Consider the following 17,383-nt stretch of genomic DNA (forward strand, 5'->3'; position numbering starts at 1 on the left):
ATGGGAAGGAGGGATTATCGAAAGCACTGACTGTCAGAGTGTGTGACATCGCAGGTGTCATGGAGAATTCACGGGCATCACTGATGTTCAAGGCGGCTGCGGTGGCCGCGATCGGTCTCACCGCTATTTTTGTCATGCTCGTCCAAGATCCATCAGACACGCTCTTCGGATACCCAGAACTGTGGAGGAGAACCGGGCTAGCCGGAGCCCCTACACGCGCGGCAGCCTGCATCTTCACAGGCGTGTTCCTCCTCGCGATGGGCTGGTTGTACAGACTGTTATTCGCTCCTCTGGAGCTGCTCCGCGGTGTGGATGAGGTGGGGTACATTGCGGAGGACGGGCGCTCTCGTGCCCAGGCTGCCAACGAGGTGCGGCGGCGACGGAAGACTGGAGAATTACCTCCAGTTTATCCAAACGGCTGGTACCGGGTTTTAGACTCTCACATGCTGGAGAGAGGAGATGTGAAGAGTGTGACAGTGTTAGGTATGTGTATAACAACCGCCAAAGATGGTAAATGAAATCGCAGGCAATGTCCTACAATTTTATTTAGATTTTTTTGGAACTGTTAAAGTGTCATGAGATCACAAACAGTCGCACAGAAGGCATATAAAACGTTATTAAATTAGAACGTGGGGGAAGAACATCATCATTAAAAATCACGGGACACGTAAATGTTGTAACGTTACGCAATGTTGTAAAACTATAGCATACGCATGCGTCACAGAAATGCGTTTTGCGAGGAGCTTTTTAAAAGTTGATCTACTTGCAATTTCTCGCGAAACACATTTTTGATAGGCTAGCTGTAGCTTTTGCGCCCTTTTATCATTAAAAACTTGTAACTTAAGATAGGCTACAAATTGATGATATCAAGAATTGCATTTGCTTCTAAAAACTCCATTCCTAATATCAAGAATACATTTTAGCTTGTGAAAATTGAATTGTCGATATCAAAACATCGTGTCCTGGCAATGATTTAAAGTAAAAATAGCTTGCCATTATATGTAGGAATAGCTACATTTATTAGACTGAACAGTTAAAAATGATTGGCCTAATGAATTACAGACCGTTACTGTTTCCCTATATTCTCTCTGCATATTTTCATCCATGTGTCTTCCTTCCAGTGCTGCGCAGATGCAGACGGGGGTTTGGGACTAAAATAGCTCTCCATTCACTGTTTTGTAGCCAGATATGTTTTCAGGTCAATCCAAGAACAGAAACGAAGTCATTTCCCCGATTCCCTGCAGTGCTATTACTTCATCTTTTTAAACAGCTATTATTGTGTGATTATTAGAAAAGTAATTTTTATGATCTCATAAATTGAGAGACTATATGTATTTGTACTTAAAAACGGTTTTACACATTGCAGGACTATTTAAATGAAGTGTTAAAATGGAGAAAGCTTGAAAAAAATGGTGACAAGAACAGGAAACACTAATTTGAACAATTCAAAAGTTGAACCTATATGGGTTATATTTCACAGGTTACAACCACATGTTGTAAACTGTATGTTGAAGCATATATGCAGCCAATAGCCTATAATTTGTTTTATCCTTTTCTGATGGAAAATCAGCAAAGTTATTAAGAACCTTTTGAGAGATGATCAGGGTTCTGGGTTATGAGAGTGCAAAGTTAAAAGGGTTGAGGAAGATGCTTCAAAAGGTCGTGATCAGAGCTAAACTCTTCTGTACGTCCAACATTTCAAAGTCTTTGTCTTTTGATTCTCAGCTTGGCTTTTTGTTATGTTTAAGTGACTGTTGCTTAGCTGAGTTGCTGTCCTATCATGTTGCTGAGACCTTTGGGTTTTCAATGAAAACCAAACAAAAACACCTTTGTAGGTTTGTCTTTGGAATACAAAGAAACACTGTTGTGCTTTTTGCAACCTAGAGACTGTCAAACCTGCAATGCCCTTTTCCTCTCTTGATTACTATTATAAAACCTGGACTGTCACCACCAAAAATCTTAAATGAAATTGCATTGTGTTTCAGACTAATCACTAATCCACATTTGAACCTCAGTGAGGCACTCTGACTGAACTTTCAAGTACATTTTAAATCATTATGTTTTAAAATGTGCACTTGTAGTGTACGTCAAGTCTTACTTGCTGATAATATAATATTAATAAAATAAAAAGCCACTTAAAGAGAGTAGGCCTACCCTGACTGTTCCTTAGGGGTCATATGATGCAATTTCTTGTTTTCTTTTTATTTCAGTATGTTATGTAGCTGTAAGTGCAAGTATAAGATCAGCACAGTTACAAAGCTCAAAATCTCAAACCTCAAGAGATATTCTTTGTAAAAGTTAAGGTTCAGCCACACCTTCATAAAACTCTTCTTTTAAACACCCCCCTGGGCCCCACAAATCTGCATCAGTGTGGGGGAAGAGTTTCATAGCACTGACCAAATGTATACGCAAAGAATTGATTCGAGCGAATCGATCTCTCATTTAAAAAATAAATAAAAAAGTTTAAGTTTTATAAGCACAAATGCTCGCCTTGCTCTGTTCTGTGATGAGCGTTCGTAAACTCGTTCATCAAAATGAACAAATCTTTTTTTGAGTCATGACTCGAAGGGTCTAAGAAAAGACCCTTATTCATCGTCTGGTGTCGTTTAAAGCCCTTTGAAGCTGCACTGAAATTCTCATTTGGACCTTAAACCATTTGGTTCCCAATGAAGTCCATTATATGGAGAAAATCCTGGAATGTTTTCAACAAAACCCTTAATTTCTTTTCTACTGAAGAAAGAATGACATGGATATCTTGGATGACATGGGGGTGAGTAAATTATCAGCAAAAGTTTTTTTTTAAAGTGAACTACTCCTTTAAAGGAGTGGACATCTTGGATGACATGGGGGTGAGTAAATTATCAGCGAAAGTTTTTTTTTTTAAGTGAACTACTCCTAAAGGATGTCCACACCTTTAAAGGAGTACTTCACTTTTTAAAAAAAATTTGCCGATAATTTACTTAATTAATTAAGTGTCTGAAAACATAACATTCAGTTTGTACTGAATTTTATTTTAAAGTAGATTATTTCCATAATAAGCACTCTTTTTAAAAGTATGCTAAAGTGAAGATGATATCAGGGTGACCCATGTTTGCCAAATGTAAAAGACATATGTGGTTATATGCTTTCTTGATGCTATCACAAACCCACAGACTAAAAAGCAGAGGTCAGGTGACACAGCTAAATTTGGTTTTCTTTAGTGATCTCAAAGGGCACAACGTTTAATTGCATGCAGTTACTTACTGCTACAGCATATTGATGTGCATTTGATAAAACTTTAGTTAAATGGCCTATCGGCTAGATGTCCCACAAGAATCATATCAGATAACAGACTCAGCTCAAACACTCTGCCTTTGCTCTATACATATCAGCTATATGTCTCATAGGAATCATATCAGATAACTGATATGCTGCCTCAGCTCAAACACACGGCCCTCGGTCTATATATTATACGATTTTAATGTCTGACCTCTTCATATTGGCTTAGGCTATTTCTTGTTCGTATTTGCTGTTTAGGACTATACAGAGTATTTTTACACACATAATTGTTACCATTTGCTATTATCAGCCATAATGTTTGTTGGTTTCCACTGCCATTTTCTTTTGTGCCGTTTCGTAATCTGAGTGTAGGAGCTTTTTTTCAGGGGCTCTGCACTGCAGGCAAATAAAAGCCCTCAGGTCAGCATAACAGAAAGTGAGTTTTCCGATACTGTCGCTGTAGACCTGAGGTGTAAGAATGACTGTGCAAATCAGGGCAGTTCGTAAGTTTCTTAAATTGGAACATAAAATCCATACTAGAGGCTTATAACTACTTGCTAGTTTGTAACCAACTTTGTACTTTATTCTGTTGCACCATTTGTTTGTAAGGCAGAATGTAGTTGGTTGAAAGTAATAAGTAGTCACATAATATGACATTTACCATCGCTGATCTAAAAGCAGCCTTCAAATACCTAAGCAGAAGTTGTGTTGAAAAGCTGTGAATTTCAGTTGAATTTCAGTAAACGGTAAAAATAAGTTTCCATTAAATACGATACTTAATCAAACCTGATTGCACACGTACATCACAAAGACTAATTGATGTGTGGCGTGTTTACATCTGGAAGACATATTTTTTTAGAGTGCTTGCTCATCTGTAATACGTCTAGGATGATTCCTGTCAGATTTAGAATGTATGTAAAACGAATCGGTTACCTAACGTAACCTCGGTTCTCTCTAGATGAGGGAACGAGTATTGCGTAAGCTAGCTTACGCTACGGGAAAGATTCATCTTTGCTGAGAAGTTGAAGCCAAAAAATTATTCCATAATTTTGTAATCATTGTCAACGCAGTCTCTTCTGAGGCAGACCATGAGCGGGCTAGCTAGCGGCTCATTGGTTCGCTCAGAGAGAATGCACGAACCTATGGGAGAGCGGCGCTGAGTCCGCGGCCAATGAGCGGACGGCGCTCGCTTACTGCGTCACAGCCCGCCAAAAGGGGCGTGGCTACAGTGTATAAAGGTCGCTCTCCCAGCTCGTTCGTTGATTCTGTAGCATGAAGCGAAACGCTAGTGGCGCAAGCACGGCCGGGAACGCAATACTCGTTCCCTCATCTAGAGAGAACCGAGGTTACGTTAGGTAACCGATTCGTTCTCTTACGAGAGGTTCTCTCGTATTGCGTAAGCTAGCTTACGCTACGGGAACACCTGGTCAACGCCGTGCGCGCTAAGTAACCACTAAGCATCCCAGGGGAACACCGGGGGAATCTATAAGTGGATGAAGATAATACGGCGGCCAGCATAGCGGCCGTTACTATCTAGTGCAAAAACGCCCAAGGCGGCCGGCGAAGGCGGGCCGTGATGTGTAGGCTAATGCATAAGCACATAGGGGAACACAAGGGGTGAGCCGGTTGTGATGGAACTCCCGATAGTGCGGCTTCTATAGGAGGGCTGTGAGTACTAGACCGCCAGAATTTTAGCCTGTAAGGCTGGAACTTCCAAGTTGTAAAATCTGACAAAGGTGGAGGGGGAGGCCCATCCCGCAGCCACACAAATGTCGTGGATGGAAATCCCGCAGGACCATGCCCACGATGAGGCCATGCCTCTGGTGGAATGAGCCCTGATGCCCAGAGGGCAAGGCAGGTCTTAAGCGGCATAAGCAGAGGCAATCGCGTCTACTATCCACCTGGATAGGGTCTGTTTCGAGGCGGCTAGTCCCTTAGTGCGGCCACCGAACGACACAAACAGCTGCTCCGAGCGTCTGAACGCGGCAACGCGTGTAGTGTACACTCTGATAGCCCGAACCGGGCAGAGGCGGTCAGCGTCACGTTCGCTATCGGATGCAGGCAGCGCCGATAGAGAGATCACTTGCGCCCTGAAAGGGGTACCAATCGCTATTGGAACATAACCGTGTCTAGGCTTTAGAATGACTATGGAGTCACTCGGTCCAAACTCTAGGCACGCGGCGCTCGAAGACAGCGCGTAAATGTCCCCCACACGTTTTACTGAGGCGAGAGCCGTCAGAAGAACGGTTTTTAACGAGAGGTATTAGCTCCACGGACTCAAGTGGTTCAAACGGTGGGGCTTTCAGAGCTTCTAGAACTATAGAAAGATCCCAGACCGGCACCGTAGGGGGGGGGCGAGGGGGGTTCATCCTTCTGGCTCCCCTGAGGAAGCGGATGATTAGCTCGTCTTTGCCCAGAGACTGGGCGCGCCGGGGTTCAGCGAACGCCGCGACGGCTGCCACGTAAACCTTAAGAGTGGATGGGGACCTGCCCTTATCCAGCAACTCCTGAAGGAACACTAGCAAAGACGAAACCTCGCACGTCCGTGGGTCCAAATTCATGTCGGTGCACCATTTGGAGAACACAGACCATTTTGCAGCATAGAGCTTTCTGGTAGAATCCGCTCTGGCGTGTTTGATCGTGTTCAAAACCCCTTCTGGCAATTCGACGCGTAGTCGTTGGTCACCCATGCATGGAGCGCCCAGCGCTGTGGATGGGGATGCCAGATCGAGCCGCGGGCTTGAGTGAGGAGATCTGCTCTGATTGGAATGGGCCACGGGGCTGTCTGTGACAGCCGCGTTAGCTCCGGGAACCAATCTGATTCTCCCAGCGCGGGGCTATGAGGAGCACCGAGTGGCGTGAGTCCCTGATTCTCTGAATGACCTGCGGTAGCAGAGAAATCGGGGGAAAAGCATAGAGCGGGCGGCGGGGCCAATCCTGGGCTAGCGCGTCCTCGCTCTTGAAAAGAATATTGGGCAGTGAGCGTTCTCTTCTGACGCGAAAAGATCTATCTCCGCTCTGCCGAATAGGCGCCACAGTGTTTGGACTGTTTGAGTGTGCAGGGACCATTCTCCGGGGGAGACCAGGTTCCTGGACAGCCTGTCTGGACCGTCGTTCAGATGGCCCGGCACGTGCGTCGCTCTGAGCGATAGCAGGTGACTCTGGGACCACAATAGGATGCGGCGTGTCAGATGAAGAGATTCTAGGATCTGACGCCGCCCTGACGGTTGATGTATGATACCACGGCCATATAGTCGGAGCGAATCAGGACGTGGTGACCGTTTATGCACGGGAGGAAGCATAGCAGCGCGTTCTCGACCGCGATCATTTCCAGACAGTTTATGTGTAAGGAACTCTCGTGGCTCGACCACTGGCCGGCGGCCGGTGAGCCCTCGCAAACCGCTCCCCAACCCGAGTTGGATGCGTTTGTCGAGATAACTTTCCGGCGAGAGAAGGTTCCCATGGTAACGCCCCTCTGAAACCACTCGCTTACTGCCCATGGCTGCAGTGCAGTGATACATGTCTGAGTAATCCTGATCATCTGGCGGCCCGTCGTCCACTCGTGGTGGGATACGCGGCTCTTTAACCAGAGTTGAAGGGGGCGCATGTGCAGAAGACCCAGCTGTAGCACAGCGGAGGCTGAAGCCATATGACCCAGCATCCTCTGAAGCGATTTCAGGGATGTATGGGTACCCATCTGAAACGAGGCGGCCAGTCGCTGAACACGGCGCGCGCGCTGTGTGGATGAGCGAGCCGTCATCGTGATAGCGTTCAAATCTATTCCAAGGAACGAAATAGTTTGACTGGGCTGGAGAGAGCTCTTTGTCCAGTAGACAGAGAGTCCCAGCGCTTCCAGATGGTAGAGGAGAACTGTGCAGTGCGACAGCAGCTCCGTCTGGGAATCTGCTAGACTCAGCCATTCGTCCAGATAATTCAGTATGCGCAGCCCTTGACTTAGCAGGGGGGCGAGCGCTGTATCCATGCACTTCGTGAACGTACGGGGTGCTAAGGATAGGCCGAACGGGAGAACGGCATACTGATAAACTTGGCCCTCGAAGGCGAAACGTAGGAATGGCCTGTGATGAGGGCTTATCTGGATCTGAAAATATGCGTCTTTCAGGTCTAGAGAGATGAACCAGTCCCCCTGGCGGACGTGCGCGAGGAGTTTCCTGACTGTGAGCATTTTGAACGGTCTCTAATGAGCGCTTTGTTCAAAGCCCTGAGATCTAAGATCGGCCTGAGGCCGCCGTCTTTCTAGGGAACCAGAAAATAACGGCCGTAAACACCCCGACTCGGTCATAGATGGTGGGACTCTCTCTATAGCGCCCTTCTGCAGTAGCTTGGCTATTTCTAAGCGAAGCGTGTTCATAGCGGGCAGCTGACAGTGGATTCGAGCCGCACGCGCGAGCGTGGCGGGCGGCGACGAAACTGTAATCGATAACCATTCTTTATTATGCTAAAAACCCACGGGGAGATGCCGGGGATGGCTTCCCACGCTTCGTAAGCGGTTGAATGGATATTTCGCCCTGATTGCTGCACATCGCGGGCTGGACACTGTGTGTGGGCACGCTTATAATGTGGGTGGCAACGGGACTTACACTCAGAGAGGAGTTTTATGGGCCATGTGACAGAGCGGGCAGAGGGGGGACACGCGCACGGGCTCGTGGGCGTGCTTATGTTCTCTGCTACTGGAGCGGAAGTGCTCGCTCCGTGAGAATGGGCTCTGTGAGACCCTGGGCATAAGGTGCTTGTGTGTGTACGTGAGCACAGCTTGTGGGCACATTTATTACACTTGAGGCTTTTATGCTCTTTTTGTGAACTCTCTGGGTAGCCGTGAAAACGGCATTTAGACGCTCGCAAGCGGGCAGGGAAACCGGCTTGTTTGTGGCGGTAGACACTACTGCAGTCAGCGGTGAAACGGGGACTAACAGTGGGCGAAGCTTTTACGGCGATCCGGCCGCAGCGGGAGAAAGCCGTCCTTTTCTCAGCTGTGCTAGGCAGACTTCAGTTGATCGGGCCTCAGCGCGATCTTGGGTCGAGGCCCCCTGGAGGAGGCTGTCTGCGGCGGCTGTCTGAGCGAGAGCGAGGGCGGCCGCCCTGTCTACGCTGGGGCTGCTGAGCTTGCTGAGGCAGGCGCTGCTGAGCTTGCTGAGGCGGGCGCTGTTGTGGGGTTCTGGCAGGAGGCTCGTGAGAGCGGCCTGTCGAAGAACTAGAGCGGCGGGGCAAGAACAGATTCATGGCCTGAGTCGCTTTCTGAACCTCGGAGAAGCGGTCAACGATGCCCGTGACGGCAGATCCGAAGAGCCCGGTAGGAGATATAGGCGCGTTGAGGAACAGGGCGCGTTCTGAATCTCCCATATCGGTGAGCGTGAGCCACAAGTGTCTCTCAGTGACAACGAGGGCGGCCATGCATTTTCCCAAGGCTTGTGCGGCGGCTTTAGTGGCGCGAAGGGAAAGATCCGTCGCGCTTCTCAGATCCGAAAGGATGGGCGGGTTCCTACCGCTGTTCGCCATCTCGCACGAGATGTCGCTCTGGAGCGCCTGGATGGAATGCAGCGCTGAGGCGGCCTGTTCGGCGGCGTCAAAGGCGCGGGCAGCATGGCAGTATAACTCATCTCGGCGGCTCCGTCCACTGAGCGAAGCGGACCCCTCGGAGCGGATAAGAGCCGAAAGAGGGGCATTCCAGGATTTAGTGAGCTCGAAGTGAAGCTCAGGCAGGAATGGTGCAGCCCGGCTGCAGGCGGGGGCCGGGCGCCGGTTCGGTGGTTGCTCTGGGGGAGGAGACCACTCGAGACCCAGGCGGTGGATGGCCTGCGAAAGGAGGCGCGAAAGTCCCTCCTCGATGCCGGCGCGGGTCCCCGCAGACTCTCTCGTCGATGAGCCGATCGACGACCAATCCTCGCTGTCAGAAGGGTGCAGCGAACAAGAGTCCTTCTCATCCGCGGTGTCGTCGGAGGCGACAGAGCGGCCATACGGCGGCAACTGTAAGTCCGGCAGGGGCGGAGAGGGAGAGCGGTCGGTGGGCGGCGGCCCACATGGATCCGCAGGGGGCTCCGGCGGCCTCTGGGAGCGGCGTTTCTTCTTCCGCGGCGAAGTGAGAGGCGGCGCGGGAGCGGTTCTGACTGCCTGTAGTCGAGCCCGCAGGGAAGACGGAGGCAGGTCCTCGCAGTGGTCGCATCCTCCGTTGGCGAGGGCGAGCTCTGCGTGTTCCACTCCGAAACAGAGAACGCAGAAGCGGTCTCCTTCCTCGAGTGAAGAGCGGCATGAGCCGCAGGAAATACGAGGCATCTTGAAAAAGACGCTCGGCTCTTTTAGGAATATGGAATAGTAAAAAGGATACGCGTCGGATGGCGCTAGCTTGCTGGGCGGCTGAAGGTGGCAGACGGCCGGCTTCCTCAGACTCCGGAGCTCGCTAGACGGTGCCTTCTCAACGACGGCGGCTTCTTCCCAGGACAGCGGATGCGTGTAGCTCGCTGAAATGAACAGAATCGACGAACGAGCTGGGAGAGCGACCTTTATACACTGTAGCCACGCCCCTTTTGGCGGGCTGTGACGCAGTAAGCGAGCGCCGTCCGCTCATTGGCCGCGGACTCAGCGCCGCTCTCCCATAGGTTCGTGCATTCTCTCTAAGCGAACCAATGAGCCGCTAGCTAGCCCGCTCATGGTCTGCCTCAGAAGAGACTGCGTTGACAATGATTACAAAATTATGGAATAATTTTTTGGCTTCAACTTCTCAGCAAAGATGAATCTTTCCCGTAGCGTAAGCTAGCTTACGCAATACGAGAGAACCTCTCGTAAGAGAACTTCAGATGTTAGTAAACAGCAGATGCTTTCCAGATAAAGATATCTGGTATATAAGATATAATATATTACATAGCACATGTTAAAAATGTTTTTTTATGTAAATAATATTAATAAACTGTGTTGAAATAAAATGAATAAGGACAAATAAATAGGTACTGATACAAGAAACATAAGAAATGACATGTATTGATTATGACATGCACAACACGGACAGATGCACACAGTTCTTTCTCTTTGAATGTAAGCGAGTGTAAATGTCAGCATTATCATTTGTCTAAAGAATTCAATCTGTTTAATGGTGCAAATATATAGTGTGAAAGTTGTAACTTAGTGTCCTTTTATATCAAAAAGGCTCAGTTGTAACTGTCTCACAGCTGGCGCAAACAGTCCCTGGATTTTACAATCTTGAATGTTGCTACGCCTATTCCTGGTTATATAAAAACTGCAGCTTGGCAGACAAACAACAGGCCTGATTATTAACTGACATACTTTGCTGTTGGTTTTTAATTAATTATTAACTTTTCCATTTGGATCATGATATAGGACGATGTACTGAGACGTAATAGAAAAATCCAGACCAGTGTCACACATTGATGTGACATGAAATGTCAATTATTCTGGGTAGTTATTATTATACTGCAAACCTCCTCCCCGCTCTGTGTTTGGACTTTTGGGCATAAAAAAACAGGCCAGACCCTTTCTAAAAGATTCTTTCAGAATGACAGTCTGTGGCAGTTACCAGTTACCCAAATAAAAGTGCAGGAAGTGATTTCTGAAAAACGCTGTTGAAAGTGGAGCACCACAAAAACGTGTCAATCAGGGATGTGTACACTCAAGATGTGTAGGACATAGAGGGAGATTTGAAGAAAAACTTTTTGAAAGAAAGACGGCTAAAAGACATTACAAAAGAGAAATGGTCAGGGGAATATCACTGGCAAAAGAAGGGTTATGATCAGGCAAGGGCTTGAACCTGCGTTAATATTAGAAAAGCTTTCCAGCACTGGAGAGTCCTAAACGGGAAGGCCTGAAACAAGTTGTTTTTGCTCCATATGTGAGTAACATGGTTTTTAATGTCAAGGTAGAACTGAAAATTAACTTACAAGCAACGGTTTGAACAAGCTATGATAAAGAGACATTCGCTCTTGCATTGTGTGTTCGTGCACTTTGGGGGCGGAGCAATGAAGGCAGGCGTGTGTTTGTTATGGTTGATTTAAATATCTACTGTGTTCAACAATGATTCTCAGAAATCGCTTACTGCACTTTTTACCTGAAGAAGTCTCTTCGTTCTTTTTGAGAAAGACCAATACTTCCCCCTTCAGTTTATTGTAACCAATTGCAGCATACAGTATAATACTATTTTTACTGTTAAAGGAAAAATGAAATGACATTTAGTTGTATTTTTCTCCAGGACAGCAGGTGGCGGTGTTCCGTGGGCAGGATGGCAAAGCCTATGTGGTGGATGCTTACTGTCCCCACTTGGGTGCCAACCTTGCTGTAGGGGGGCGAGTCGTAGGGGGCTGCATTGAATGCCCATTCCACGGGTGGCAGTTCCGTGGGGTAGATGGGAAATGTGTCAAGATTCCATATGCAGATAAAGGTAAGGGATCCGAAAAGAAATTAAGACATTTTTAAGACGTGTTTTTTATGTTTATGATTTGATGACTGTACCGTTTTTGTTGCATATAACTTTGTCTATGAGTTGATATGAATGATACTTACAAGTTCTTCTTTTTTAAATACAGTAAAAACAGAATTTTAGTGAAATGTTTTAGTGAAAAATGACGTATTTCATCCTTTGGAAAATAAATGTCTTCATGCCTTAAAATAGCTTGAATGGAACTCTACACCCTTGCTTTATTTTTCTTGATTATGCAGATAAGCCCCGCCTCCACTCACTCAGACTTCCTGATCCACTTTACTGTAGTAAACACTGCACAATGTCAAGTAGAAATACTGGTTTAATTTAGCCAAGCCATATATGTAAAGGGGTCTATAGGGCACAGCTGATCGGTTCATGGCTTCCTGCTGTATCAGTAGCCAATAAGCTTGCTGCTCAAGCTTAAAATTATAGTTCAGCATTTCAAAACTAGACGGTTTCATTCAGAAACCCACCTTCCCCAGCTCCACCTGTATAGATCTGCTATTGTTAATTCATGTATGCTATATTGTACAGCAGCAGCATGTTTAACTTGCTCATAACAGCGTGTTGTGTAAGTATTAGCAGTAGAACTAGCAATAACCAACAGCAGCAGTGAAGTAGACCTATTCCGCCAAGACCTAACATATCAACAATGTCATATCAATTGCAATGCCAAACACACCAAAAAATAGAGTTGCCATGACAGAAATGCATCCTTGCTAAATAATGGTAAAAAATAATCAATAGTGTATTTGACATTTGTTTGGATTGTTTTTAGTGCCCGAGTTTGCGAAGGTGCGGTGTTGGCTCAGCCGTGAGATCAACGGGCTGGTTTTGGTGTGGTTTCACTGTGACGGGCTCGAGCCCAGCTGGAGAGTTCCAGAACAGAGCGAGATCACCCGCGGGGAATGGGTGTACCGCGGTCGTACCGAACACTTCATTAATGCACACATTGAGGTGAGACAGCATAAGTAATCCATCTCAGATGTAATTATAGTGTTTGTATCTAACAGTCTCTTTTGGTTGTGTCTTTTCTCAGGAGATTCCAGAGAATGCTGCGGACATCGCGCACTTGGCTCATTTGCACACTCCGGGTATCGTCAGTGGAGTTGACCTGCGCTATACTAACAGCAAGACCTGGGAGTTTATACGGCATGACTGGAAGGTTTGATCCCTCACATAGACATTGTCAACAGCAGTGTTATTTTAGCATAACTGATATACTATTATCAATTTAGTTCATATTTCTAATTAGATTTTTTTATTTTCTCACTTTAGTTCAAGTTTAAGTAATTTTTTGTGGTTTTTAATAGTTTTATTTAGTTTTAGGTATTTTATTACCTCAAGTTAAAGTAAATGAAAATGAGAAATGTTGCTTTGGAAACTAGCTGATATTTAGTTAGCGTTTTTTATGGTTTTAGTTTTTATTTAGTTTATGATAAAAACCCTGGTCAAACGTTTTTATCTCATTATGCAACAAAAAACTAGGATACGTGGTTGAATTAATATGGATAACACTATCGTAAAACCATAAAAATCTACAATATCTTGTTAGCTCCACTCTTGTGTTAAAAAAAGACTTCCTTGTGTCTATGTGTGTTGAGTTTGCTACTTGGTTAAAGGAGCCTTATAACGGCACTTTTATTGCATTTTATTTATATAATCCAATTTATAATGCTGTTCAAGATGTCTTTTATCAATAACTGTCCAAATTTAATTAACTGTTTTGTCACTGTACATTTAAGAAAAAATATGTTAATTATGTTAGGATTGGCTTTGCATATGTGAAATAAATGTCTCAGTGGATTGAATTTTTTTTTTTTTAAAGAGCTAATTTAACCCCATTTTCCATTTAATCTTAAAGGGATAGTTCCCCCATAAATGAAAATTCTCTCATTATTTACTTAACCTCAAATTCCAAAACCTGAAAGAGTTTCTTTCTTCTGTTGAACACAAAATTAAGATGTTTTGAAGAATGTCTGTAACTAGCTATTGACTTCCATATTATGGGAAAAGTCAATGGGTGCCTTCAAAAAGAAACTCATAACAGGTTTGAAACATCTTGGTTAAACATTATTTACTCAACTTCATGTTTTTCCAAATCTTTATGACTTGATTTGTGTATTTCCCAGGTGGAGTGGAAAGCCGAGGTTGAGCCGAACGAGCACTGCTCGCAGATGTTGGTGAGACACGCTCTCACTGTGTTCGGTCGCCACTGGCCTCTTCTTGATTTGGACGTCAAGGCCAGACAGGTAATGACTGAATTGTCATCTAGAGGGCATGTGTGAGCTATGCAGACCGAGAGAGACGTCAGGAGACTTACTGATTAGAAGAATGGATAGAAAGTCATGGATGCTCTTGAACACAACAGTAGTGTCTTGATCTGTATGTTCTAAGGGTAGTTCGCTGCATCTTAAGTAGTTAGGCGAGAGCGTACAGAGCATGCTTTTATGTAAATTAAGTTTGTGTGTATGTGCGCTCGATTTTGTTCATTTATGTGGGATGTCAGGTTTACAAATGAGAGGCTTTTGTTGTACAGTGCACTCAATGTAGATTATTTTCTTCATGAATCACGCATTATGGGTTAAATAATTCAGATTCTGTGCTTGTGAAACTGAATTCACAAATTGTTACACTTCTTACTAATACCTTTTTGTACATTATCTAAGGTTAGCATCAAGTTATTAATATACAATTTTTCATTGTTAAAATATGTTTGTTCGTATTACATTAGCATGTAAATTAAATTAACATTAGCCAAAGTAAATGAATGTTCTAAAAATATTGTTATACGCATGAACTAATGTTAAAGTATAGAAGCCTATAGTAAAGTGTAATCAAATATGTTTTGTTTGTTTTCGTGAATCGTGTCTAAGTAGCAGTCCAAGTTTTAATGCCATAATTTTCCTTCATGGTCAGTTGTGCAACATTTTTCTTTTTGTGCTGTGTGAAAAGGAAAGGTCTTGTCACCATAGTGACGGTGAATAGTCCTGATGGCATGTGTGAAAACAGTTGTAATTCAAGGCTGTTCTTGATCTTCACTTGAGGGTTGAAGTTAAAAAGAGACTGAATCTTTGATGGTGGAAAGAGCTATAGGCGTGAGAAGCAAAATCTATCTGTATTAGGGAAGATTTTAGTTGTGATTTATGTGAATTAATCAATTTGATCTGGTCTTATGCAGCTGAGTGCAGCATAGATTATCAGTTATTTTACTCCCTGATGATATGAATGATATATTTGATGTCTGCAGGTGGGTCCAGGTGTGGTTTTCCTGCTCTTTGAACACAGTTTCTTGGGTCGGGGTGTGATCATGCACTGCGTTACCCCAGTCGAGCCGTTACTGCAGTGTGTTTCACACACTATTTTCTACCAGAAGAGCATCCCTCCCCTGGTACCCAAGTTCATTCTTCGTGCAGAGTGCATCCAGGTAACGCTTTTAAATTTGGTATTGAATATTAATTGACAACATTGTTACATGTTGTATTCTGAAACGTTTCTCATTCATTTACTGCCGCTCAAAAGTTTTTGTTTTATATATACAGTATATATATACTGTTGAGTAAAAGCAGTAATATTATGACATATTATTACAATTTAATGTAACTTTTCTATTCTAATGTATTTTGAACAGGGCTGTGCAAAAGTTAATTGCGATTAATCACAACCAAAATAAAAGTCTATGTTTATATAATATATTTGTGTGTGCTGTATATAATTATTTTGTATATATAAATACACACACATGCATGTATATATTTAAGAAAATGTGTTATTCATATATAAAATATTTATATTTATATACAAATAGATTATGTATTTATATATATAAATACAGAATTTAAGCGCAAATAATTCTTAAATATATACATGCATGCATAGGTATTTATATATACAAAATAATTATATACAGCACACACACATATATTACGTAAACACAGACTTTTATTTTGGATGCGATTAATCACAATTAATTTTATCACAGGCCTAATTTTGAAATATAATTTAATTTTCAGCATCATTACTCCAGTCTTCAGTGTCACATGATCCTTCATACATCATTCTAATATGCTGATTTGTTGCTCAAGAAACATTTCTTATTATTATTGATGTTGAAAACAGTTGTGCTGTCTAATATGTTGGTGAAAACCGTTATTTATTAAGGATTCTTTGATCAATATTAAGTTCAAAAGAACAGCATTTATTTGAAATAAAGGCTGATGGTATTTGATTTTTGAATTTTATATACATATACACTGACCAATCAAAAAAAAAAAGTTGCTATTTGGATTAGGCAAATGCTTAAGAGTCTATGATTGGATCATTATTGCAGTGATTATTATGTTTCTAGCATCTGATATGTTTGGCAACAGTTCTTCGAACCCTAACTGATGTAGTTTTTGGCTTTTCATTTCTTAAACAACCATGTAGGAAGACTCATCATGGCCATATCCCAGGATGACAATGTCATCAGGTTTAGATTGTAAAATAATGGTTGTGAAATAGCATGAATAATCATTTTCACACATGAATTGGCACCTCTGAGTCCAGATGTTAAATTCCTTTGGGATTTCAAGTCTTTGGCATGTGCTGGAGGAGACATTACAGAGTGCTGGACTCTTGCATTGTCAATACACGCATAAAATTTACGCACCTTTTTATTTCATGACGTTTTGTTTTTTTTGTCCGGGCAGGGCAGTGTTTATGTGTATACGTATAAAAAATATATCTAAAATAATATGCTGTTTTGTATAGTTATAATATACCAAGCAAGGGATGCGTATGAGATCTCAACTCATCTCAACTCATGGTTTTGCTGTTACAGTTTGAACGAGATGTGATGATCTGGAACAACAAGACGTACATCTCCAAACCTATGCTCGTGAAAGAAGACTCTGCTATTCAGAAACACAGACGCTGGTTCAGTCAGTTCTACAGCGAGAACAGCCCTCAACTGCGTTACCAGCACGACACTCTGGACTTCTGAACATGAACTACGCTTCAGCCCAAATGGGTTGCTAAAAGGCCATTAATACCAATATTTTTTTAACCGAAGCTGATATTTTGTTTATTAAAAAAAAGAAAAATATATAATGCAAAAATTATAATTATGTATTTCTTTTGCAGTTCTTTTTTAACAAAACATTGTTTAAACAAACATGTGCAAAGACAATAATAAAGCAAATGCATAATAAAAGTGCATGTGCATTGGGATTTTACACTTTTATTTTTTATTCCATATCTTAAAAGTATGAGCTTATAAATGTCTGTCCAAGTGTGTTGTTTAAAAATAGGTAACTTGTTTTTCATCGAAAGGACCGTTCCTCCTTGTTAAAGTGCCTCAGACAATCTGTCAGTAAATAATAGTTGTGCTTTCTGATTGCAGAATTACACGCTACTGCAGTCTTGGGTTTGGACTGTCTGAAAGTCCTCTAAGCTTCACTAAGCAATAAGCCAAAGCCCAGAATTGCCTTTGTCTTTGCAGATGCACCAGGTCTTGTACACAAACCAGTGCACACTGAATGCAAAAGGAAGATCCCAGAAGTTCTCTTAGATGGACCTTGAATAATGCACGAGTGTTGCTCTGCCCCCAGATACGTACAGATGAAGCTCGAAAAATTTGAATATTGTGCAAAAGTTATAATTTTGATGACTATGGCTTATAGCTTATGAAAACCCCAAATT

The 17,383-nt window shown here is 43.5% G+C and overlaps 1 protein-coding gene and 1 long non-coding RNA gene across 3 annotated transcripts in view; one reads left to right on the forward strand and one right to left on the reverse strand.

The window, feature by feature from the left end:
- The window catches only part of LOC120490657 (uncharacterized), a 34,965-nt gene that overhangs the window by 3,977 nt on the left and 13,605 nt on the right, over positions 1-17,383 (reverse strand). For both annotated transcript variants that reach the window (XR_016147568.1, XR_016147567.1), the window contains one exon: positions 32-446. This is a non-coding gene — a long non-coding RNA (uncharacterized LOC120490657). The remainder of the gene's footprint in view (positions 1-31; positions 447-17,383) is intronic.
- Positions 60-16,898, forward strand: LOC120490655 (cholesterol 7-desaturase nvd). Its single transcript, XM_039687979.2, has 7 exons — positions 60-483; positions 11,471-11,659; positions 12,480-12,658; positions 12,741-12,866; positions 13,834-13,953; positions 14,952-15,128; positions 16,524-16,898. The coding sequence occupies exons 1-7, from the start codon at positions 60-62 to the stop codon at positions 16,683-16,685; spliced, it is 1,377 nt and encodes a 458-aa protein (XP_039543913.1). The 3' UTR covers positions 16,686-16,898.

The sequence above is a fragment of the Pimephales promelas genome, chromosome 19, assembly GCF_988280905.1.
Source record: "Pimephales promelas chromosome 19, fPimPro1.hap1.1, whole genome shotgun sequence".
In the NCBI taxonomy this organism is placed as follows: domain Eukaryota; kingdom Metazoa; phylum Chordata; class Actinopteri; order Cypriniformes; family Leuciscidae; genus Pimephales; species Pimephales promelas.